At 37.3% G+C, this 27,575-nt stretch overlaps 1 protein-coding gene across 2 annotated transcripts in view; it reads right to left on the reverse strand.

Moving 5' to 3' along the window:
* Nucleotides 1-27,575, reverse strand: part of GNAL (G protein subunit alpha L) — a 183,833-nt gene that overhangs the window by 43,523 nt on the left and 112,735 nt on the right. For both annotated transcript variants that reach the window (XM_036404464.2, XM_036404465.2), the window contains exon 5: nt 14,196-14,293. In XM_036404464.2, the coding sequence (XP_036260357.1) occupies nt 14,196-14,293 (98 nt within the window). The remainder of the gene's footprint in view (nt 1-14,195; nt 14,294-27,575) is intronic.

Genomic DNA, 27,575 nt, shown 5'->3' on the forward strand with positions numbered 1-27,575 from the left:
TTTTACAAGGTCTTAAGAAAGGCACTACCCTTTTTATTTTTACATATAGCTGAACTGAAAGACATGTATAAAATACCCAAGGTCAAACCAGGTAATGCACTCTTGATTAAAGCTACATTTCAAAGCTCTTCTTCCTGATCTAGTTTGCCCTTTTGCTTCTCCTGTGTAAATAAGGAAGACAAAAGTCATAAGAAACTGAAGTAATGCATAACAGATACCACAAATCAGCATGATACATGATTACAGCCTACTGTGAGCAGCTCACAAATTGAGGAGAATTCAAACAATAGCACATGTTCTGTGTTTTGGACATTGAGAATTCCCTTGACTCCTTTTCCTGTGAGCAAGCCATTGAGAAACACTGACATTTGGGCAATAAAAAACACACCAAGTGAATACTGACTGCCCAATACAACTGCCATTGTGGTTTTCCTAGCTGTAAACTGATTCCTCCCCCTTCATCTCCACTGCTGATTTGTCACAGCTCCTTTAACCAGTGCTGACAACAGGCCATTCACATCACTGTGCATTGTATCACACACAGAGTTTCAGACTCATCCTTAGAAAGGCGTCTAACTGTATCTCAAACTACCAAAAAGATACATAGAAATCAACATGCCATAATTTGCAAAGGACAGTGAGCAGGGGATAAAGAAAAATCCAAACAAACAGAAGAGGATAAATGCTTTCAATTTAGTCTCATTCTTTAAATAGAACAGAATATTACAAATGGAAGAGCCAAAAGATCCCCACACCTATATACTTTCACTAGCTGGGCTTAGGAATAAGTCTGCTGTAAAACCAACAAATGAGATCAGTGAAAAAACAGTTTCCATAACATTTTATCTTACCATAATCAAAGAACTTAACACAGGCAGAACAAAAATCAACCTTGAGCTTTGTGAACAGAACACAATGCAACATGGGCACAATCATTCCAAGAAACCAAAGCCAATTTACTCCTAATTCCATCTTGCACAAGAACAAAGTCATGCAGCGACCTGAAAGGACTGTTTTTTTCTTAAATTGTGAAACACTGCTGTTTGTGATACTCTAGGAATACACACAATACTGGACCATCATTCTTTGTTTCTGAGTCTGCAGAATATCTCTGGCATCATCTGACTATAGTGTGTCAGTGCAGTACAGGGCAGTATAGCTGCAGATTTGGCTCTATATCCCATCTCAGCATGCTCTTCTGAAAGGCATTCCCCCCAAATAACCCATGAAATATTTATAAGCTGGAGACTAAAATGTGCTGCTGGGAGAGAATGGTATAGGGGAAGTGATACAGGGGACTGGAAGGCAAGGAACTAAGAGGCAGAGCCCCATTTGGTGCAGGGGGAAGAAAGAAAAGGAAAGCATCTTGTTTCCAGAGTTCTCATACCTTCTCAAGTTGGCAGTGGATCTGGAAGTCATCACTCAGGGGAGAAATATTCCGTATTACCCGCACCCGTGTAACACATGCACTACTGCTCACACAATTGTATATACAGAAAGAACCTTGCTGCAGAAAGCTGCATCTGGTAAGTCATTTCTAGCTCAGAGCACCAAGCAAGGCATGCTTGGAGATGAGTGAGTCACAGATCTGAATTGATACCTGCAACTGCATTGCATTTAACTCTAAGGAGAAAAATGTTGAAAAAGGTCTTGAGTTTAAACATGTGAGCAGCTCCTGGGAAGAAATGCAAAACCCAAATTGGGGCCCCATTATGGAATAAAAAGACAATGAAACAGCTGCAAAGAAAGGGAAGCCCCTCATGCACACAGCCATGCTGTGCTGTCTCCTGGCACAGTCCATGTCACTCAACACCTTCGACTGTTGGTGGGAAGCATTTTTATTGCTTTTCCTGTTTTAGGTATGTTGAAACTCAATGTAATTCCATATATTTCCTTTCCTTCGCACTCCTTAGTGGTCTCCAGTTCACAACAAAGAGAAGACTAATTTAATGCCCTCTTCTATTTACATTTTGAGAAACTATTAGGATTTGATAATTTATCTTTTAGCAAGGGAGAAATAAGTGAAGAGTCCTCACATTCCCCAGAAATGAACACAAGTGCTTCATCCAACTGGGCAGTTCAGGCTTTAAAAATTTCTATTGAGGCCATATAACTGGAGAAGCTCCTTCATTGAAAAGGTAGTTTCTTACAGACAAAGAGGACTTCAAACAAATAAATATTTTAAAGGATTATGTTTCTAGGAAGTTTGTATCCTGAAGCCAAGGTTCTACTTGTTACTTTATTTCTCTCATCATCTGAGAAATAAGCATGTTACCTGCCTACTTTTAAACTATTAAAAGCAGAAATGCACATAAAGCCTAATCTTTGATTTGTTAATAGTTTTATTATTTATTCACAACAACAGTTGGGAATTTCCAGCATACTCCAATAAGAGCTTCTGATGGATTCTTTTCACTTGAGAATCATGAAGGAAGAAGGAATTTACTAAGATGAAAACATCTGTTCTGAAAGCAGTACCCATTTTCCCCCCCTTTTTTTTCCCTGCTGGTATGCTTTGTCTGATTACATTGATACATAAAATAGAAAAGAATGAAATTATTAAGAAAAGGTCAAAGAAGGACTGGGAATAGCAGATAGATAAGCCAACCTCACACACCCAGGTAGATATGCAAGACATCTCATTGTGACTGACAAAAATGACACATTATCTTCTATCTCAATTGCCCAGAGGCCCAAATCATAGAAAATGATCAATTTCTCAAGAATAAAACAATGAACAAACAAAACTGGGTAAAGCAAAGAAATGGATCTGAAGTTATTAGTAAGTGGAGAGAAAAAAGGGAAATATGTCAGCCACCAAATTTAAATCAAGACCACAAGTAAGTCATAGGTCTGTGCACTGAAACAGAAGAAAAAAGGCAACGCAAGCAAAAATCCAAACATGCTGGATTCTGCTCAGAAGACTTTCAGCCAGTGTTGAAATAACTGTTACATATGTGTAAGGTGAAAAATCTCCAGAAAATAAGCAGCTTTTATGCTGAAATCTCTCCAAAAGAGTGTGATAGTGAGATATGCCTCTGACTCCATTTTAAGAGAGAAAATTGATGAAACATTGGTGATGCTGAACCTTTCTGGGGTTGGAGAAAGCCAGTAAGTTCCCATGAAGAAGCCATGATTTTTTCACAGGTTTTCACTGATTTCTATGGAGGTACAGGGAATTACTGAGTATTGTGCTTAAAGAGCAGTGTTCTTCATTTTTGTAGGGAACTTTTCTTCAGGCAAAGAGGATAGCACCACACTGCTTAAAAGACAAGCACGTGTCTCAGTGCTCTGAGGTCCACATTGCAATTTAGAAAACTAGAATCAATCCTATTAGAGGCAGAATGAAACTGAGACTTTTTGCTTGGAAAGCCTTTCCTATTTCTCCTCTGGAAAAAAAGTGTATACTTGTGCTCCTAGCCTACTATTGCAGATAACACCCATCTTCTGGAACAATGAGGCTGAAATGAAGAAACCTGTCTTGCTTGTGAATAAAGACATTTGTCTTAAGCTCATCCCACAGGCTGAAAGGTTTAGAATTAAATGCTTTGGACCTGTCCTTCAATTATTTCCTTTCTAAAGAAATTAATGGAATACATAACCATTTACTTTTTGTTATTTTTTTCTTATTTTAAGGATTTTTTCCTATATTTCAGTTTTTGTGGTCTTCTGTGTATTTCTGATAACCTCACAGTATCCATGCCATATCCATATCTCATGTTTATTGTCACTGCCTTTTAGCCAGGCTACCCTGATTGCTCAGAATCCAACTGTGCATTTACTCAAGTTTCTGAACATTCACCTGCACTGTGCTCTTCATACGGTGTGGAAATAAAAGATCTCACTAGCAATGTCTCTTTGGTTGTTTCCAGGATCTTTTGTGATGGTTTGTTCTTTTTCCCTCCTCATATCCATTCTGCTCACTTCCATCAGGACACAGGCTAAGCCCCCTCAACATTGTGCAATCCCACACTCTTAACATTTGCCTCATTAAAGAGAGATAACAGACTGAATTTCTGCCAAAAATACTTGGTGCTTTATTCCTTTTGCTTTATTTGTGAACCCATATTTATTATCTTCGCCCACATACAATCTTCTCTTTTCATCTTCTTTTCATCCTCTAAAAAGGTATAACTTGTTTACAACTTAGTAAAAGCATGCCTAAAATAATTTTTAATAATAATTTAATCATTCTTTCAACATACTCTATATTATGATGATCTCCCTGACACAGGTATAGAATGGTATATTTATAAATAAATTAACAAATTTTTATGAATAAGCTTTAATAGAGGTCTCACTCTTGTCAGTTTTACATAACATAATTTGCTGGTTACTATCAGGTCAAAACCCCTAAATTTTGCCTGTGTTAGCTGTGCTCTCTGCACCACAATCTCCTCTGGAGAACCTCCCACCTCAACCTCAGTCCCTACTGACAGGAGCTGCCAACAAACCTCAGAGGAAAGGGGTGACTAACCAGTGCAGAACACAAGTTCTGCTCTGATGCAAAACAAAACCAAACCAAACCACCAAACCCCCAAAAACAAAGACTTCCATGTAGTTAAAAGAAAATGAAACTTGGGGAAACTAGTGACTACATTTGACCCCCTTTTTTTGAAGAATTGTAACAATGCTGATGTAATGAAATATAGTTTACTACTATCGGTTCTGTATAATGTAGAAAAATGCTTCCTGGCATATACTTCTTTAGAGAAAAGCTTTTCAAACCCACGATGTTTGTGCTGAAAAGCAAGTTTATGGCAAACTTGCTGGGAAAAAAGGTTTCTAAGATCCTGACAATGTAAGAAAATAGGACAACCAACTAAAAGAATATACAAGTCATACTGGACCAACAAGATCCTTTACACTTAAAGCTTACTTCTATATTTCCTGAACAGAATAAACTCTGGTGGCAATGCTGCTCTATAGCATTCTACTACTCTTTAATAAACTGTTTTAAAATAATTGCTACAGTAGTGTTGGCAATTACATGTTTGACATAGTTGGGCCAATAAATAAGTTGAGGCCAAGAAATTACACCCATACTGACCATTCAACTTCTCCACAATGTAGTTGGGAAGGAAACTTCATAAAGAATAACTATCCAAATTCTGCACCACTAGGATTTCAGGATGCTAATGATCAGAATGCAGATCTTCCCAAACTCATCCTTCTAAACCAAATGAAAGGTAGTGAACCCTTCTTAAAGAAAGACAAAAAGCAGCATGGGGGGCAAAAGCAGGGAATAAAGAAATGTAGCAAGAGATTTTGGTCAGGAAATGTAGTTAAGGGTTATTTTGATATTCAGTCCAATTGATTTACACAAACAAATATCTGAAAAACAAAACAAAACAAAACCTCCCAGCCTCCCTGCCACGTTCATGAAAGAAAACCAAAACTGAAAGGTTGTTCTCAGAAAATCCATATAACTGATTTTAAGATTCACCTTTCCATGCATTAGCACTTATATGTGAAAACTGCTTAAACTCATCTCTCTTTTTTGATTACAATTAATGGAATTATCAGGGAAGTAGTAAGAGGAGGAACAACTGATTTTCCACCCAATTCTAGAATTAATGATCTTTCAGAAATTTTATTATTTGGTAGGTCGATTAAACAGGATGTCTACTGATACGTCTTACATGTATTTTCTTTTCTACTGCTTAATTTAGGCACAAATTAAACTTCAGGTTGAATCCCACAATGTAACAAACAATTCTAATTAAATCAGAAAGAATACTTTTACAAAAGACACAACTGAAACAATTTTTCTAAAGTCAAATAAACCTTTAAAAAATTCTGGCAGCATCACTGTTGTCTTGTACTAAAATGAACAAAATTAGCTTTAACTTAATTATAGGAAGTAGAGAGATACTCTTGAACTGCTTAGTTTCCCAGTCTGATTTGTCTTAAAACTGGGATTACAACCAAACTGATAAATACCATGACTCTATTTTGATTTAGTCTGAGGTGTAAAATTTATTTTTCAAGCATAGATGCTTAGTCTTTAGACTTTTTCAACACAGTATCAACTGTATTTAATTTTCTTATTTCTTAACTTCTGCATTCCACCATCTTTCTTTTTCCAAATCTGTCAGTGCAGCGTTAATTTAGAAAAACACAGCCACCCAAACCCTGGCTTCTTGTAGATCCTAACATAAACAAGGCTGTGTACATCTATTAGTGCAGAGCAGGCTGTGTATGCAGAGTCTGGTCAGTGAGCAGTTTCTTAAGGAAGAAATATGACTCTTGGCCTTTCTTTATCCTGTCATGTGAAACTGACTACTTGAAAAAAAGAAAAACTGACCATCCCTAAGTGAAAAAATGCACGTGGCATTTAAGAAAACTTAAACTTCAAATATGAATAATTTGACAGTATCCCATATAACCTGCCATTAAATTTTCCATGTTCTTCTTTTTTAAGCATTTAACTCACAGTTATTATACAGTTGTTATATTAAATTTATTATGTTAAGATGCTTTTCACAGTAGGTTAGGCTTAAAGTAAGAGAATTTAGAACACACTTTTTCAATAGAGTATAGAAAAAAAAAATTCCCATAGATAGAACTTAAAATACATTTGTGTTACATAATGATTAATAAGGTGATATATTCTTTAAACAACTAATCTTCGCACACAGAGAACATGCACACACTCAGCAATGAACTGTAAATGAACAGATTGAATTAAATTCTTAGAAATGGAATAAATATAAATGACTCTCAATGTTCCCTGCAATATAATGAAGCTGGCTTTGGTCATAGTTTACTCTTTCTCCCACGCATACACTGGAAGAGTTCTAAACCAAGAACAGCACATAAATAACACCACAATTGGCAGAATGACCCACAACTTCCTTCTGAAATCCACTCATAAATCCTGCATGCAGATTCTAGATAACAATCATCGGCAGTTTTACTTCATTTGGAGACATTTTGAGATGCTGACCCTGAACAATGATTCATAATCAGGATTTCTGGAGTTAAACTGCATCATGATGTTTACTGTACCCTTTCTTTAACTTGCCAGTAGGAATACACATATTTTTAAGGTTCTCTTTATTGGCAGTTATCTGTACTCTAGATAAAATATAAACCTTCAAGGCAATTTCAAAGTATGCTGATTAACTCTGCTATTTTCCTTTCCTATGTTTTAATAACTACTTCTATGATTTTAATATGCAAAATTCAAATAAAATGTCCCTCAGTGCAGTCCAGTCTTACAGAGAAGCTTTCCCTTCTTGCTGCTCAGTATCCCAGAGTCTGGTCATTTTTGCCAGTCACACTGGCCCACTGTGCCAGCTCACTGATTCAGCCCTGTACCAGCACCTATTCACATCTGTCCTCAATGCTGTGATGCAAAATAAACACAGTCTTTTCTCTTCTAATAATAAATGTAACAGAAGGCTCTTTCTTTGTTATAAAGGATATTGATACTTTAAGAGTGGATATGCTGAGGGTAACACTGAGTATCTTGGTGCTTCAGCAGTCTTTTGCTCAGGCTTGAAAAGCTCCTCAAGTGTTGTATTGCAAAAGACTGAAGTTTAAGTCTGTAGAAAGGATATTGGAAAAAAATATCTCCAAATTAAATACAGCATACTAATAGAGAAAACTAAATGCAGACAAGCTCAGGTGATGGACCTGCTTGCAATTCTCCAATTTGCTGAATGGATTACATTTCCAAACGAGGCTGAGTTGCCATGTTACACTAACATGTCCTGCACCTATTATTGCCCCATGTGTGCAGTCAGGAAAAAAAAAATGAGGAAAAACATTCATCAGTTGTTCAGGAAAAACTGAAAAATTTGATGACTAGGGGAGGAAAGAACTCTTTCCTCGACAGAATAAAGCCAGCTTTGCCGTATTTTTTCGAAGAAAACTAACATTGTCTAATAAAACATCAAAAAGAGTCAAAGTGTACTTTTATGCATCTGTCATGACTCTGCCTGGTCTTTAGATTTTATTACTCCTTTAAATTGAGGTTAGGGAATATTTTATGTTTTTCTGCCTTTGACTTTCAACCTTTTTGCTTGTTCTAAAACCGCAGGAAACAGAACCAGTCATACACAGTGAAGCGTGTGGGAAAATGTATGGTTTAAATTTATGTTTGAGCAGCCCATCGAGGGCAGCCTAAACAGTTCTCCAGTGGCAATTAGTTAATAAGAAAAAGTATTTGTCACAGCAATTTTAAAAGGCAGAGAAGGTGCTGTGTTTATAAACTACCTTCTATCTCATTTTTATATTTGAAAAGTGCTATTGTCTTCTCTAGGTATGGAAGGCATTTGTGAACCAAAGTGGTTTAAACAGGGGGGTACATGCCTATTTCTGAATGGTATTTTCATACTGCTTCATCCTCCAAACTGAAAATACAAATGTACTTTGGAGGTTTCTCCAGCTACTTCTTATTCCATATCTTTGTACTTCTAAATACTAGGATTATAACATCATGGTTACATTTTGATTACCAAAATTAAGATAGAATTGGTTAATCTAAGGATTTTTGTTTTGTAAGTGAAGGCAAAAAGGGGAACAACAACAACAACAAAAAAAGTCACAGCAGCACATGAAATGGTTATTTCATAGAATTCCCAGTGCATATTTTAAGAAACCACAATTCTGCCTCTTGAGAGTGTGGTCTATTAGTTAGTAAACAGTGAAAAATGCAAGCATTACACACTGGAGGATGACTTCTGTCCTATCTGGCAGCCACCTCTGTTTAGAAGACTCATCAGTGAGGCTAAAGTGATTACTCTATAAATATAACCTCTCTCTTTTTTTTTTTTAATTTTTTTATTACTATTAAACAACAATTTAGTGGCTGGTTAAGTCTTATAGTTTAGATCAAGTAAGTGGAGAAAACTTGTTCATGAATTAACCAAACAACATTTTCTTCTAACTTCAGCAATGAATTTTTAAGGTTTGAAAGTGATACTGCATGAGAAACTTTAAAAGGAAAAAATGAAGAATAGATGGAAGAAAATAATATTATGGTTTTCTTGTATCACCAGAAAAATTTAGTTATTGAAATCTCATTGCATTAAACATTTCATATTAATGCTTTTCTTGTGATTCTATAAGTAAGAATTATTAGTCCTATATTTACTACGCACTTACCAAATGTAAAAAGAATCACTGCTTTAAAAAATGTTCTCTAGAAAACAACAGCAACAATAATAACGGTGCTTAGCTTAATTTATCATGAATCTATCCACTTCATGAATCTATTACTTCACTGCCCCTTATAAAGAAAGAGTACACCAATACACCTGACTGAAATGCCACACTAGACAAAAAAGCAGAGAATGCCAAGGCAGCTTTTCTGACCTCAGCCTATAGGAGGGAACTTACTGATGACTGTGCATGCCAGCAATTAAACCTTATGTCTAGAAGAGTGCAAGGCAAGTCAAAAAATATGCTTGGTTTTAAGAAGTGCTGCTGTTGAGAAAAGGATTATCTTTTTTCTCACATCAAGAGTTGAATCTGTGGACAACAACAGAACAGAACAACAGAACAATAGAACCCAACAACCCAAGAGTTGGGTTTTTTTTTTTTTATTACTCTACCTAATATAGGATAGACATCTCAGAGATTGGCTGAAACCCCCCCCCAGGAAAGAATGACTGGAAAGAAAAAGAAAATCTGTGTCTTTTCCATCTGTATCAGCTCAAATATAAAATCAATTTCCTTTGGCCAAGCTCACATCCCTTGTGTTTGCTTTCCTGAGAACTTGTATAATCAAGTTTTATTAGCCCCAATGTTCACACAGAGACCAATTTAGGCCTTCACACTAAGAAGATCAGAAGTGGTCAGGGAAATTTTATCAGGGAAAGAAGACTGATAAAACGGGGCAAAGTTGATGGTACTGGTTGAGGGCAGGGTTCCCTTAAATTCTTGGTCTAGTTCCTATTCCAAGGAACTCAGTGAGCCCTTTCGAGCCAGGGCCACTCATGAACACACATGCTGCTATTTGCATGTCAACACAGTGAGACAAAATTCTATTCTAGAACTTTCTAATAAACCTAAAAGGAGTTGTTTTTTTATTTCTAACACAACAGCTTGAACTTGAGCTGTGTGTGACCTAAAGAGAACTGAATGTTTTGCTTTTGTCTTTTTTGTCCCCTTCCCAATGTGCCTAGCTCTGCTGGTCTACTCTTGTGCTCTAGTACTACCACCTTTCCCTGGCAATGTCTGAGCACTGCAAGCATCCCCACACCTTTTCTCTGATCACTGAAAGTAATTTTAGCAAGCCACCTGACAGCTGAGTAGCCAAAACTAAGTTAGCTCAATGCTTACTTTATGGAAACAACAGATGGACATCACCAGACTGGGGGTGCCTGATATCCCCCCCAAGGATGACTGATGTTCTGAATTGAAATTTTATACCTCTTTGTTGCCACATAAATTAATTGACTTAAATTTACAAAGTTTTTAAAGACATAATCAACTCACTAGCTTTTTTTTTCATTTTTTAATTGAAGGCCATCATACCTGAACCTTTATTTGTTTTGTTCTGTTCTGCGTTTATAGAATTTTCTTTGTGGTTCCCATCCATGGATACAATAAAATTTGGGTAACCAGTATAAAGAAACTGAAATATTAAAAATGGAACTGTATTCATCATACAGGAAACTACCTTTTAGAAAACTGTCCTAGAATCACAGGAAAAATTTAATTTCTGCCTATTGTTTATATACTAGACAGTTCAATGCCAAAACTTCTCTAGATCACAATCTGAAAGTCCCTCATAGACCTAGAACTTGCTGAATTTAAATTATGTGAAAACAGACAAAAAGCACAGTTTGAATAGAATTCAAATAAGTTAAAGTTAGATGGGAGATTTATCTTCATAAACAGAATAAATCTGCTGAAATCTGTCTAAGTCAAATGGGGACACAACTAAATAAAATCAACTTTTCAAAGTAAGTATCAGTTTTTGAGATTAAACTTGAAATTTACCTTGTAAGAAATATTAAATCAGATGACAAGGAAAACAATAACCTGTCAGTTTTATGATATTAATCTTGAAGAAATGTATGAAGGTCATTAGGGAAAGAAGAAGTTTGATGGCCATGCAATAATACCCCCTCAAAGAATTACATAAATGTAGCTGGTGATAAAGAACAATCCTGATCTTTGCTGACCTCTGGCTTGGCCATAGATTTGTATTTGCTACAAATACCACATGATGCATCAACATGATGTGTGCACTAAATGTATTCCTTAACAAAGGAAGAAGTAAGATACAAAAAGACTCATGTAAGAATATTAAAATTATGAAAATGATTAAATGAGTGAGAATGAGGGAAAAGCAGACCCACATTCTCATTGCTGTGAAGGAACAGTATCCTGATAATTTGAAAGGGCACTGAGGATCGAGGAAAATTAACTTTCAGGCATAACATAAATAAAACATTTGCCTCTGTGTCCTTCTACTACCTCTGATTCCAGCAAAATACTTCTCCCACAGCAATAAAGAAAATTAGGTTAAGTTTTAAAAATACAGAAGCCCTGTACTGTAGCCAAATTAAACTATTCCAAAATACCCTGTATTTGCAACTCATTTAATAGTCAGCAAGTTTGGTCACTGACATTATAATTTGCTAATAATGCTTTTCAGTATTCTTAAGCCAGCCACCCAACTTGTAGTCCAAGGATATTTATAACTCATGCTGGGATTTTTTAGGTTTGGCTTTGTGTTTTTTTAAGCTGAGAAGTGGTGACCTACTGATAATGTTCTTCCTTCACTGCTAAACAGAAGATTAGGATTTAGCTGATGGCATGGGATGTTTTCTCCTAAAGCCAGAGTAATGGAAATGCTGCAGATGTTTCAAAGCCCCACAGTAAGCATGTGTATCAGCATTACACTCCTTCCCTTTTCCCCTTCACTAGTGAAAAATGACCATGGACAGGTTCTGAGAGAAATGCCACACGCTCCTGCTGAGCTAGAACACAGCACCCTCACCCTCTGTATTTCCTAAGTGGATGAAAGAACTGGTGTGTAGGTATCAGAACTGGATTTCCAACCTCTGCTCACAGGCTCTCAGTTATGAGGAGGATGTGACCCCACCACCCTGACAAATGTCCATCCACTGCTAGCACAGAAATGTTCTTCTGGGTGGAGGGGCAGATAAATGCTGGGTGAATTTTTAGCATTTTTCTGTCAAGATTATACTTCAGTGTTTGAAATCATCAATACCTGTGGGAAAAAGGCTGTTTGATCAGATCACTGACACAGCTGTACCTGAATTTCAAGTTTCTGCTCTAAGACTGAAGGTGTATAAACAAGGATAAGTCACTCAGCTGTTGTATTTTCAGGTAGACAATGACATGAAAAGCACAGATACACTCAAGGAATATTTAAATATCAAACGATACTTCATAAAGGGTCTTGAAGGTGAAGAATTATGCAAATGCACTCACTACTATAACAAATAATCTTAGAATAAAGGAAAAGCAAGCCAGTTAGAAGTTATGGAGGGAAGAAACAGAAAAAAACCCTATTAAACTTGCTTTAACCTTTTAGAGAAAAAAGGTAGTAGGATTTAGTTTTCTACTCCAAGACAGTGGACTTAATTCTAGATCCCATTTTTTTTTCCTCACTTGTGTTTTGGTTTTGGACACAACATGAGACACAACATTCTTCCTGTCAGAACCTGTAGACAGGCATCATTTTTTTAAAGGGAAAACACACCACCGTTAACACTATAATTTGGTGTATTCCTGATTTTGTGTGGCCCTTTCAGCACCATTTTTCAAGGAGGATTGCGAGACCTTTACTGATCTTTGAAGTAGGGTTCACATTCATGTATTTTAAATATGTACTGTTTTCTTGGTCTGATGTTTTAGTGTGTGAATAGATATGATAAACAGTCAGTCTGCACTTTTCAGCAAGCTCAACTCAGATCTGTACTATGGTGAGTGAGGGCAGAAAGGAAACCCACTGATTACAACCTAGGACAGCTGTCTCTCTGTGTACAACCACTGCTTCAATTTCCAGCTACTCTGGACTGTGAGCAAATGCCCAGGTTTTGGTAAATGCACCAAGGTCAAATGAGTTCCTTCATACACAAATCTAATTTTTCCTCACTTCCATGTGCTGATGAATCATTTTTTTCCCAAAAATGGTCTGGAAAGAGGGAAAACAAACTCGCAAAATTCCCCACTGTGGCAGAAGCACGACAAGTCCTTTAGTGACATGGACCTATTCCTCTGCTTCAGGCTTAGCACCAAGAGCAGAGAGGAGGGAAAAGCAAAACACTGCGTGCAAGAACAGACTTGTGGCATTGCTGCTGACCATCTTGCCAATTAGATAAATTGTAACCCTCTGGAGCGTGTTCTCTGGAAACCCCAGATCCCATAGAACTGCATGAGTATGTGTTCTGGCAATAGCGGTTCACATGAAATGTGTATTTTCCATGGAAATCTACCTCAGACCTGTGTTACTATCAAGGACAGCTGAGTTTGTAGCACTTGTAATGTTAACAGACTATTTTTTGATTAATAGGTTTTCATCACTGTACTATGTATTTATGATTTGCACCTTCACAATCTACTACACTTCTCAGAACATTTCTGACCAGATTGAATCTGTTTATACATTTTGACTCTTTTACATAACTGAATCTGTTTGAAGATTTTGACTGTGTTACATATATGTGTACCACTTCACGTTGAAGGACAGAATACCAAATGTACCACTGTCTTTAATTAAATACTGCTTATAATTTTTTCCACCTAGAAAATGTATTAGTAATGCAGGTATGCATTTGGTTATGTAAATGTCTCAGAAATTTTTATGGAATGTGAAAAGACAGAGCAATTTCAGCACTGTCTAGGTATCAGAATTTTAAACAAAGGATTCTCGTTAGATTGACTCAACATTTTTCCAACTTAATAGTTTCAACTGAAATGATTTTATGTAAATCAATTTTGAGTGGAATAAAGATACTTAAAGTTATTTGATTTTTTTTATACTTTTCTTTATTAGATGTGAAATATTTGAGACATAATATTTAGTTGTATAATAATGGCAAACTAGGATGATAAATTAATTTTGCTATACATGCTCCACCTATACAGAGAATGGAAATGTTAATTCCTACATTGCAAAACTCCTGAATCGCACTGGTATATTTTCCACCTTGTTATAGATGATCACATTCTTGGCTATAAATTTCATAAAAAGAAATACTTACTACTGTGCACAGTCAATCAGCTGATATTCGTTTGACCTCTCAAAGCATGCCTTTACACCTTCATCATCCCAGAGCTTTTTCGCATGTTCAAAGAACTCCTGAAAATTGGAAATGCAACAAATCAGAGAACATTTCTCAATTTTTTCAATCCTCAATCTGCGCTGTTCCTTCCCCCAGCCTTCATGCTTTATGCTTTGCAAAATGATAGATTATACACTTACAGAAGAAAAGCTATAAGCATTTATTAGCAAAATTGCAATAAAATATACAAAACATATGGCTGCTGAGAGTTTCCAGCACATGATATATAATGAAGACTGTCTTCAAAATTCATGCCAGTCCATATATAAAATTTACTGTAAGTACAAAAGTTACCTAGAAGAATGTTCACTTCATTTTTAACTGAATTTATGCTTCTGTAATGGAAAGGGCATAAAAGTGACGCAAAAAGCCGCTCAGCTTATAAACATTAGCTTTCCAGAGAAAGAACCCGTCTGTAACTTTAAAAAGATTGTGCAACTTTTCTTGAAAAACACAACTTTCCACTAGTTGGTGTTTTCTCATGCAATATACTAACTTGATTGCAAGACTTTCAGAGTCTTTGCTCAACACTGCATCCTCCAAAGCGCTGCCTGGCACAATGTGCTTTTCCTAGCAGCTATCCCAGGCTAACCAATCCAGAAATGTCTGCCAGCAAGCTTAATCCAGAATTATTTGAAAGAGGAACCAAAGCTGTTCTTGGTGCCTGTGAAGCCACAGCAACACATGGGCAGAGAGGTAGGTCCAACCCTGCCTGCTGGCTCCTTTTCTCCAGCCCCAGCTCTAGAGACTCAAGGATCCAGCTTGTTTTAAAGCTGGGAGTCCATTTTATGTTTTATCATCACTGGTAAATGACACTGTAACAGAGTTTTTCCTGCTACATCATTCTAAATTCAAATGAAGGATGTTTAGATGAATTAGTATTTCCTTTATTATATGGCTCTTTCCTCCCTTGAACGAAATTGTTAAAGCAATATGTCAACTCAAACACAGAAGTTGTTTTCTTAACACCTCAACACTGCTAATAAATCAGCGGAGTCCTTTGGTTAGTCACAAATTTGTGAAACCTAACAAATTGCTTTTCCACAGTTCAATTTGGCTCTGTGTAAAATGGGTGTAATACCACTATTCACTTCATGATCCTGTCAAAATTTTGCATAAACATCTAAATTCTGAAAGTTTTCTGAAATTGCTTGCCAGTCTCTCCCCACATCTTTTCAGGATGTAAAGCCTTTTGTCTTTTTTTTTCCCAATTATACCATGCACAATGTAGAGAGAGAGAAAATTCCATTCTTTAAGAAGTTTTGAAAATGTTAGAGAAAAGAAGATATTAAAGCAGAAACCTATGAGAAACCTTTGCAGAAAGTCTTGGATGAAGAGAGGAAGCAACACCATATATAGACAGATGCTTATACTGCCCTTGAAATTTATTTCATCACTTGGCGAGGACATGTTTATTTAATCTTTGTTATTTTAATTACGTATATAATTATTGTTTTAAACACCTTTTGATCCACCTTTTGAAGTGATGCTACAGCTATTATAAACTCTCTGTTCCTACAGCAGGAAAAAAGCAAAAACAAGCTGAAGAAAGGACAAGATATGAAACTAAAGTAGAAAGAGAAAGCAGACACACATAACAGAGAGATCGACTGCAAGAAAAAGAAAGAACTGGAAAAGTCAAAATGATAAATACCAGAAACCATGGAACATTCCTCAAATATGAAGCTTATGCTTGATTGATACCTGAGGCATCAGCTGAATGCCTCCCACTGCCTTGCTGGCACTTTGGCCAAAGAAAAGCATTGCCTTCTCAGTGGATGGAGTGAACTGTGGTTAAGTGTCAGGTCCTGAGGCAGAAGGAGCCAGCTCTGCATCCCCTCAGATGGGAGCAGTGTCCAACTCAGCCCTTCCTCCCACAGGAACTCGCTGCTACAGGTGTGGGGTCTGAGCACAGTGTGGCTGCCTTCCCCTCCTCCTCATCCGGGAGTGGGAATTCCCACCCACCCCAAAAACCATCTCTAAGGGGAATAAACATGTAAAAACCATTCCCATTCAGCCCCACAGAGCCTACAGGAAGGGGAAGGGATGAGGAGGAGGTGAGTGTAAAGGTATCCTTTTCTGAAGGGTGACATGGATTAAAAGATCAGCTGAAAATATAACTAATGAAGTAAATAAGCAAACAAATAAATAAAGTTGCACAGCTATAGTAGTTTCTCACTACTGCCTTTACATCCTCTGTATGAGCTTTATTTACTCTTAAAAATCTCTTCTGAAAAAGAGGCAATCATTTCAGCTCAGCTTCTTGAGACCTTACAAATATATTGTAAATACAGGGTTTCCATATCATATGCTTCAAACATTTCCACCTGACCATTATGTCTCAAAGCAGTCTATTTAAAATGACTTCCAGACTTCTAGTCCTAAGCAAATCATATAAAACAGAGCAAATATACTTCCCTCATTAAAATGTACCAATCTACTGCAGAGGAGTACACTTGATTGCAAATTGCCTCCCACACAGCTAGCTACTCGATCCTTCCTTCCCAGGTGACTAAAGGCTTCCAGAAAAATCCTGTTTCATTTCAAGGTGCCAAGTACCATGATCCAACTTTCACACTTGTTTTTAACCCTTCTCTTGTCTGCTCTAAGTTCCTCAGTACTTTTTCTGCTCATCTGCATAAGGCCCCCCATTGCAAGCACAGAGGAGGATTCTGCACATGGCAAACAGATCTGGATGCCAGCCCCCTCTCCATCACAGGACAACATCCACACAGCAGTTACCAGGTCAGCTTCAACCCCTGCAATCAAGCCCCTTTTGCCTGACCAGCCTTCCAACAATCACTCCCCTCCCCTCAATCCTTACAACTCATTCCTATGAATCCCAATGCTTGTTACTCCTTCCTCCTTCCTCCCACCACGGCCACGTTGTGGCCACCTCAGTGCCAAGCAGGCCCTGGTGTGGCCTTTGGGCTCTGCCTGCCCTGCGGCACCTCCCCTGGGGCTGCACTATCCTTGGGGCGGCAGCCACAGTTGGCAATTCCTGTCATGAGGAAGAGCCAGGATAATTCAGAGAACAGAGAATTCAGCTTTGCTCCAGCTGGTAAGGGGAGACGGACTAAAACATTATAAAATGTTACCTTAGGTCAGGAAAAGACAAATCAAGTGTTTAAGAGCAGGCTGTGACTGTAGTAGCTTACATTCTGAATTGGTCAAACTAAGACATTCTTAAAGGTGTGACTCCTGGAAAGTGGCTTTTCAGTTCTTAGAAGTCACAAGCCAGGTCCTGTGAGAAACCTTGACTGGGACAGAATAAAACAGGGAGATGGTAAATCACTCTGGTAATCTGATGCACTGTGTTTGCAAGCACATGCAGCTGACTTCTATCTAATCAAAGCCACCAAAATCTACCAAAAATATTTAGCATACTGAAGAGAACCAGGAAATAATGTACTCTGCTTGAAAGCAGAAAACCATCTATGTCATGATCAAACAGAATAGTTGCTTCAACCAAACTCTTCCTTAGGGATGGAGGCATACAAAAAATTGCACCTATTAATATACATATAAAATAAAGCAATCAATATATTTTTAATTTAGTATTTAAATTGGAGTATTAAAGAAGTAAATGATAATGCTTTAGATCTCATGAGTTAGAGGTGCCATGAATTGCAGGTACTTTTTACATTGCACACATTAATTTACACCATTTATCTAAGAATTTATAGCAATTACTAGACCATACAAAACCTTGGTGTGATATTTGGATGTCATCAAAATGAAGATGTGACACACAACACCTCAAATATTTATTAATATAAAACTATTTGGAAATTTTCCACTCTTCTTGAGACAATCCAAAACCTCAAACCTGCATTCCTGAATCTCCTTCTCACTAGCAGATACATTTTGCTATAAATAATCATACATCATCCAAAAATCATGAAGAGCCAAAAGCAGGTTAAAAACACCCTGAGCTGATACTACTGATCTAAACAATAGGCTATTTTTACTGTGTTTTAAAAGGTCTTGTAAAAATATTTTTACTCACCTAATTCAGGGAAAAATTTCCTGATTCAATGTATTCCCATACATAGCATTCCAAGAAAACAATTCTGGTAACAAATGCAATGTAATACAGCTAAACCTCAGGGCACTGTTTTTCAGCTTTGTGTTACTAGAAGTTACAGCCTGGTCTAGAAATTCAATTTCCCTTATTTTGGAAATAAACTTATTTATTGATAGGTTACCTTAGAAACCTCCTTCCCTTTATAACTCCTACAAAAAAATTCAAGTAGCTAAGAAATGGACTTAGCTCACTTTTCAGATACCTAAATTTGGAATAAATACTATTGATGATTAAACAATTATGTATCTTCATGAACAGATCTTCATGTATTTCGGGAAAAAGAAGTTTTCATCTAACTGCTTTACAAACCACAAAAGTTCATGTTAGGTCAGGAATACAATTTTTATTCTCCTAAGATTCTTTCTGCCTTTCTTCCGGATGGAGCATACATTTAGTAGCTATCCTGATGTCACCTTCAGTCTCCAGAAAGTGGAATGTAGAAGGCTCCATCCAGAGCCTTATTTTCTACTTCTGTTAATATATTGTAAACATGGAAACAACTGCTTACATCAATGTGAAATCAAACTCCCCAAAGACAAAATTTATGTTCTTATTCTCTTAAGCTTCAGGACTGTCAGGACTGTAAGACAATTTCTCATCTAAAACACAGATTAAACCTGTCTGATTACCTGACAACCACTTAAAGAAGTGGCAAACGTTACACATAGTTCTGCCATTGTGGGTGTGAAATGAAGTCATCACTTCTATTCTGAATTTCAGTTACTACTTCTTCTCTCACGTACTTAACCAAACAAAAAAGTAAATCACACAATGCCTTAAAAATCCCCACCTAACACCTCCCCAACTCCCAACAACAACTGCCGTGCAAGATGATCCAGAGAATTAATTTACACAGGAAGGGAGGTATGTGCCTCCCTTCTGAGCAAGGTACTTGTACCTCCCAATGCATAGTGCAAGGCTTATATATATATATATATATATATATATATATATATATATATATATATATATATATATCTATATATCTATATATCTATATATCTATATATCTATATCTATATCTACATACAGGCAGTCCCAGTCTCCCATCTATGGAACCATGGAAACATTTTATGGAATAAAAGAGTGACAACTGATGGGGAAAATTGTAATATCAAAAGGATGACATCCAGTGGAGTCAAATGAAGGGTGTAGAGGCAAAATACCAGCAGGGCTTTCTAAATGTGGCATGTTTGACTTTGCAACTCAAACAATAACCTTCAAAACATCCTTTTCTGTACCAAATCTGAGGACAAAACAGAACTGGATCCATCAGCCTGCAGCCCAAGTCCCGAAGCATGACAGCAGACAGCAGGATGCTGTGCTGGTACAGCAGAGGACAGAGAGCAACACTGTATGGGAGAGGTGACTGGGAGGAAGAACTCTAACCTAGCACTTTCATCTCCTCCCACAGAGCTGTGAGTGGTGCCCAGGGGATGATCAGAGTGACTGCATCGTGGGTGATGGGAAGCTCAGCTGAGCTCCCCCTCATGCTCCAGAAAACTTCACAGCTCCTGGGGCTGTGCTGCCGCCCTGGCACACGCCACAAATCTGATCGGGGTTTCAATATTCTGTTGGGTTTTGCAGCACAGGCCTTGTAAAGTAACAGAAGAATGGCAATTAAAAAGTTTATATTTGAGCCAAGTAAACACCTGGAATTTAACATTATGAAGCAAAAACTACTTTTGTCAATCCCCAACTCTTTTGCAAGCCTCTAGACTCTACTCATTGTAGACAGTCTCCATTTTGAGAGCCTGACTTTAAACTTGAATCCTAACCCAGCATTTAACTGAGGTGGCTGTAAACTGATGTTCCAAGAAACCCACAAGAGACAGTGAGTGACAATCTGCCCCAGTGACTCCAGTTATTACTGGTTTGCTCGTACCAAGTGTAGCAACTAATTTTCTATTAAAATTGCTCTTCATCCCCAAACATCTACTGCGTGCAAATGCAAGCTGTGTCAACAAAAAAAAAAATTAAATGGATTTAATGATTGGGTGAAGTACAAGGTAAGGCACCCAAGAGAGAAGGAAGCCTGCTCAGCTACCTCTTCCACAAACAAGCACAGCCTCTTGATAATCAGCCTCTTGTTTACGAGTTAAAAGTGTCCCTTATGGCTCAGTCAACTCTCCTTAGTCCTTTATGAAATGTTCTGCCCAACAAGGGAGCTGTTTTGCTGTAGGTATACAAATGCAGCTGCTCAAACTCCTAATGCCTGCAATGAAGACAGGCAAACAGTTACAATGTAAAAACAAAAGCAGAATACATGACTTGAATTTCCCCAACAGCAGCATTGTCAAAACCTTCATTAGCACCAAAGCAATAGCACAAGAAACACTGCAATGACGATGTAGGGAGGGGTGGCCAACTGGCACACAAGGACCACGCTCTACAGTAGGGTTCAGATGTTTCTAAAGAACCAGCACTTACAGTAGATTAATTATACAGAAACCTTTAGGAAAAGTACAACCTCCACCCCCTGCAAAGTATTTTCTGTTGTAATTTGTGGGTGTGCAATAATCAATGCAATTACTCTGCTAGTTAGTGACTCATTCTGATAGGCACAGCAGCAGTTTGGCCTCTAACCCTCCTCCAAAACCTAACTTCAGATCTGTCTAAGAGAATTACAGAATAATACATCCAGATCTACCTCTATTCATTTTCATTTGACTTATTTTGCCTTTTTTAAGGCCAGATGCAACAGTCTTCAAGCATGATCAATCTGCACTAAGCATAACCTGAGCTCATTAGAGCTGAACATGGGAGAATGGGAAATACCGCCTTCACAAAACACAACTTGTGTTGGGGCATCTCATATTCCAAAACCACAAAACTAGTATATTATTAACTCCTAGGAGAATCTTATCTGACTTGCAAGTATAAGGAAAGAAGCTGGGCCAACAAACAGCATTTATTAATGTATAAAAGCACATAGCCACCACATGCCCCTGTGTAACACCACTAGACAAAATGCATCAGTTGTGGAGCTCGCTGACAGTGTTCACAAACCACGAGTGTGACCAGAATATAAAGATATATTCTACATCCCTTTCTTGAACTATTTCTGTGACTTCACTTTTAAGCTCTTACTCTACACTAAATTTCCAAGAAGTGTGTGCAGTTGAGGGATCAGCCTGATCGCCCTAGCAGTTCTATTTCTGCCTGCTGGAAACATGTTCCATCTGCCATCCTATTTTACAGAAATCAACAAGTTCAACTTTCATAGATCACAAAACTCATCTGCAAGGTCTGAGAAATATATTAATACGTGCCTCAAACTTCTATCTGTCAAGCCCTAAAAAAAGATCCAAAAGGTCTTTAGATCATACTAGCAAAAATAATAACATGATTTTGTGCTTTTGTAATATTTTGAGGCCAGCACTGTGGTTTAGATAGGCTTTGCAAATAAGAATACATTATAAGTCAGAGAACAGTTCCACATTTTTTCCTTCACTATCTGTTAAATAGTGGAACTTTTTTTCTGAGCTAGATAACAAAGCTTTTATCATACTAAAACCAAAAACCTCTGATTCAGTCTTCTAGTTTCCATTTTAACTGTGTACTTCAAGTTTCAGTCTGTTCAAATCCTTGAACATTGCTGCCTACCTGCTATTTTAAGGGGCCACCAAGCTCTCAACTAAGAAAAGGAGGAGAGATAATTTAAGCAAATTACTTAGTGTATATAGTGCCTAAAAATGTGTTGAGGATGGAAAGCTCACACCCATTCTTTTCCTTGAAATCATGGTGGCTTTGGAGAGTCAGGACCTCTCCCTGAATGTACATAAAAGCTCTTAATTAAAAAGGAAACAACCACTTCTCAAAATATTTGTGAAAGTAATTAAAGGTGCATTACACAATCCTACAACATTGCTGTCCCTTGTATTTCTGAAGTACATGTGGAAAGAAAAATATAGGAACTGTTAAAATTCCCCCAAGAAGAATTTTTTTGTGGACAACAGATGATAACAAAGCATGAAATTAATCTGTAAGTGCTGAACAAGATGTAAAAAGAATGAAAAATATGTAATGACTTGACAAAAATTTGGAGCAGGTGATTTATCCCTGTTATCAAAATGCTGCTTACACAGTTGTCTTTTGTAGAGCACTGAGCCTTGAAACTGGAAAAATTACTGAAAATCACATAATCTGTATGTCACCTGTACTGGGAGAGGTTTGCTTGTTGTTTATTTATTGAAAGCAATAATGGCACCATGCAAGTGTACAGATTCTGTATGCAAAAATTCGTTTCCTAAACTGAGTAGGTAAGACTAAACAGAACAGAGTTCATGTGGAATAAAGGATGGCAAATCAGCCCACAGCACTTTTGTTACTGCTTCTGGTTCTGCAATCATTGAACTCCTGGGCCTTTGCAGTGGTGAACACCACATTCAATTTTAAGTCAATATAACATCCAGTCAGTGAGTATGTACAACTCACTCTGCAATCCTTGATGAAGGGAATGTAATGGAATTGAGAAGTGCTGCTGCTAGATGTTTATTATAAAATAGTAAACTTGAGGCATTTCATGGCAGGAAATATTACCGAGATTTTTATTTTCAAAACATTGGCCAAAACCAATAACTTACATGCTGTAACATGTCAAAATTGGATCTGAATCCTCCTGATCATAAATCTCAAGTAGCCTTGTATTAGATCACATTTTGTATTAGCTGTATAGTAAGGTAATTTTCTATTCCATGAAACAATATATTTGGGCACAAATCATTACAAAAAATTGGAGACCCTCCAGTGGATTATTATTTCACTGAGCAGTGAAAATCATGAAGTTAATTCTCACCCGCTGCTTTGAAGAGATAACTCTAAATGTAGATTAAATGTAACCTTGTCACCTTTTGACACTGAGAACCTGACCCCCATGCGAGCTGCTCCTGCATGCTTTCAGCCCCTCCTACAAGTCTGCCTCTGTTGTCATTACTCAGAGGGTGAGGACTCCCCCAAAGAAGTCAAACCAGTGGAGTACAACGCTGAGGGGAGGCAGCTCTTCCCTGCTCCCAGGCAGTTCTCCTGCCCTGCCCATAGGGAACCCCTGCTGCTTCTGTAAATACAATTTCAGAGTGAAGACAAGCGTCCAGCGAGCTGTACAAACACAGGACTGCAGCCTGTGATTCTTCAGAGTACGAAAAGTTTCTGCTACTCCCAGCTTCAACTGTTTTCCTTAAACCAGTTTTGAAGGTCATACATCGAGGAACTATTTCATGCTCTAATATGCACTTTATTATTTGTAAGTGATTTCCTACCAGACAAGTGGTTTGCAAGGACAAGGAACTCTCATTTCCTTTTATAGATTTGATTCGGAAATAAATGCTGGCAACATCACGTGACAAATGGGCAGCATCTACAACTCGAGCAACTCTCATAATTGGATCAGAAGTAATGGAAAAGCCAGTCCACTGCTGCCAGATCTATTTAGTGTCCTGTTCCACTGCCCAAGTTTTATCTAAATTCTGCAGCATTATCTCTCTTCTTTTGACACTTCTTCCTGTGCTTATCCATGTGCAAAACCACGCTAACTTACTCATTCTTAAATATTTATAATAGTAGGAAAAGGCAATACAAGTCTTTATTATATCTCTATGGCTAAACTGAATTGAGTTTCAGGAAACTTTTTCCTCTAATTAACAACCACAAGTATAGATATATGTATATGAGTAAGGCTTTCCTATGAAAAGAAAAAACTTTATTGTCTTTTCTATCTGATAGCTGTTGCCTTTTAGAACTGTTCTGGGAAATGACTGGATACAACTGCATGAACTAGTAATTTTGACTATCTGAAAGTAATATATTTTAAAGCAACCCCATAGTTTGAAGATGTGCTTACAACATTTATGGATGCAAAATCACTCTACCTTATTATTCAGTAAGATTAAGGCACCTTAATAAAGCTCTGAGAAGTAATAAAAGTAAATGCAAGTAAATCTTGGCTGCAATTTATATAACTTTCAACATTCTTCTAATGCCAATTCGCACAAATCTACTGCTGAAATCAGCCTTTTCAGACTAATTTAGAAGAAATTTAGCTAGCAACTTCAGAAAAGTAAACTTTTTAATTCCTACTATTTGGTTCCCAATTCCCATTCTGAAGAGTACATAATTTTCAAGAAGTATGATAACAATATTCTATTATGTATAACATGGAAAAAAGGTGTATACAGTAACAAATGAAATAGTTAAGGCATCAGAAGCTAAGTATTTTTTTTAGCCCATAAATATTTTTACCACTCAGAAACTGCTTAGAAGTCAACAGAAATGTATATCCATAGGCATAATAATCTATGTCTTTACAAACATAGATGACTAGAGACAATGTACAACTTGTGGATGGGAAATTCTGTTGGAATTTCAGAGCTGAAAGTCACTAAAGGGGCCCAACTGTTTGGCATGTAGATGTTTCCAGGGTACCTAAAAAAATACTTTATGGAGCCAAAGATAGCTTCTTCCCTTTCTTCCCAGTCTTTTATTTATTACTTGCTGCAGGATTATTTCTCACTTCAAATGTAATCTAACATAAAAGCTGCTGATCAATATTGTAAACAGATGATTAGTGTCTTGTGACTGCCAAAGAACTGCTAATGAATCTCAACAAATGATGCTGGAACAGGGACGTGAGGTAAAATAATTGAATTGAGGGAGATAATAAAACTAGATAATTCCTTCAGTTTAAAAGGCAAATATTGCCAGAACTCCTTAAAGAGAAAGAAATTATTTACACTTGTCTCAGAAATGGTAGGAAATCCATTTCTTTGTATTAAAATCAAACTCCCACCAACTACAGCACTGCCTACCTGAAGTAAAATACAGAACCTTAGAGTCTGAGGTCATTGATACTGGACCCTTCCAACCTGCTGCACCTCCTCTCCCTTCTCTTTCCCTCAGGTACTACTTTGCTAAAGAGCCTGCCAGAGCCACCACAGGGCCATCAGCAACCTCTCTGCAAGATGAGTGGTTGCACATGAACAAAAAGGACCTGCCTGATGTTGCACCTGGTGAACAAATTTAATTCAGCTGGATCTGGAGAGAAAACCTGACAGAAATAAATAACTTCTTCTAGCAGTGACCACTGTGAATTTCTAGGGAAACTCCATTCCAGAGACATTCAGCCTCTTCAGAGCTCTTGCCTCCTGTGAATGACTGAAAGAGATGGCTGGGCAACAAAAGCATACAGGCTATTCCCAACTCTCAAAGTATCTCCTTGAAGAATGCCAGGAACAGGTGCATTGTAGACAATAGCCTTTAAGCAACCATAGATTTTTGAGAACTGAAGGTAGTTCATCACCAATAGTTACTTTTAATTAAACAAACAAACACATTCTAGACAAGCTCCTCTTCCTCTCTACCTGTCCACTGATCCATTGTTTATTGGTCCATAGCTTTTTCAATTTTTCAACTTAAAATACACTAGCAAGGGAAAGAGCCTTTGTCATTAATTTGATCAAGACTTTTGGCAGTTAAACCAGAAAACATATGTAAACACCAGAAATGAAATTCTTGATCAGTTGTAGCAAGTCCAAACCCTAACACTGCGAAATAATCCAATATCTACATTCAGAGCAAACAGTAAACATTTAAATACGCAATGGAAAAGCTGTCTATTTCTGGGAAAAAAAGGCACTGACTTGGAGAACTCAAGACTCCAAACAGTACTTTGATCTGTCACACTTGGTGTAGGACACATTTGGTTAAACATAAATGCCTTCTTCATATGGAGCTGTGTTTCTTTATTTTGAGCTGTGGCTTTCTTATCTACCTTTTAAAGACTGAGGTTTATTTTTAATGCAATAAAATTTAATTAAACAAACATTTGATATACATTTTTAATCTATTAATACAGATAAGTTCATGACAGATTCAGCATGTAAGATGAGGAAATCCGTGTAAGAGCTTTGCTTTTCAGGATTTGCCTTCTACAGAACCATACTCTGAAATTGTGTTTATGCTACAATTAAAAAGGCAACTAAATAATAAACCCTTTTGCCTATTATACTTTTGCAAGTGTAATAATTTTTCACAAAGATTTCTTTAAATGAAACGGTAATAAAATGTGGATAAAGAGCAGAGTAATCTTCACAAGAGAATAGTGATCTACAAACCAAAGTTTTGTGATTTTTTTATTGAAAACTAAAGGACACTCACATCCCCTATATAAGGTATGGTTTTTTGTTGCTCAGAATCAAAAAATGTAAGTTAGCTCTCTAACACATACATTGACTTCTAGAGACCATATTAAAACATGAAAATAAGCAAGTATTTTTATTCATTGGCTCTTCAATGCACTGCATTTGTACAATTTCTACTTTTTACTGTTTCCCCACACAGCTGAGTATTTAGCACTGTCCTTGGGTGTCGGATGTTTCCCACACAAAATGACTGCACTGAGCACATGTAGGCTGCAGCAAATCTCAGCAAGGTTAGAGGATATTTTGCTTTTGCACCCCCAGGCACTTGGTGCAATGGGACCCTGATGTTGATTTGAACCTTTAAAGTACATAAACTACTGTGTACAGCTCCAGTGGCCATCAGCATCTTCAGACATCCCAGATGGGGCAAGGCTTTAACCTGTCCTTTGCTCCTGGTGAATAGGCTGGCAGAACTGTACTCTCAACACAGCCTAAGCAGGCTGCTGCTCCCTTGAACAATTAATAAAAACATAGAGAAAATGCTGGCTTCATAAAACAGCATTTTAGTACAACAGCAGTTGCACTTCTCTTGATGGTGACTGTTGTGGACAACTAGGAATACCTTTTTTCTACATTTTTAGTAGAAACAAGATGGCAAACACACTGCCCCAGCTGATTAACAATAGCTACAGGATCCATAGAGCTATACCACACAAGAAGATGAAATGTAGGTCTGCAAGCAAATCTTAAAATAGCATAAATAAACATAGTCCAATTGCCAGTAATTGATCCATGATCATCTTGTTTATGATACACTTTTAAATCACAAGTCAGTGCTAATAGCCCCTTGATGCACAATTATTATCTGGTTCATTACTACATATACTTCTAATGGTATGAGCTAGTAAACTGCAAGATATTTATTATCAAGAGAATACTGAAAAGTCATTTTCCCTTTAGAAGCAAACAATGAGATAAACATATCTGCTTCTACTGGAGTAAACTGGCTAGCAGGATTCAAGAGACATTTCAGGTTTTTGGTAAAGCAACAGGTAAAGAAACAGCAATATTGTATTG

The sequence above is a fragment of the Molothrus ater genome, chromosome 1 (assembly GCF_012460135.2).
Source record: "Molothrus ater isolate BHLD 08-10-18 breed brown headed cowbird chromosome 1, BPBGC_Mater_1.1, whole genome shotgun sequence".
Taxonomy (NCBI): Eukaryota; Metazoa; Chordata; class Aves; order Passeriformes; family Icteridae; genus Molothrus; species Molothrus ater.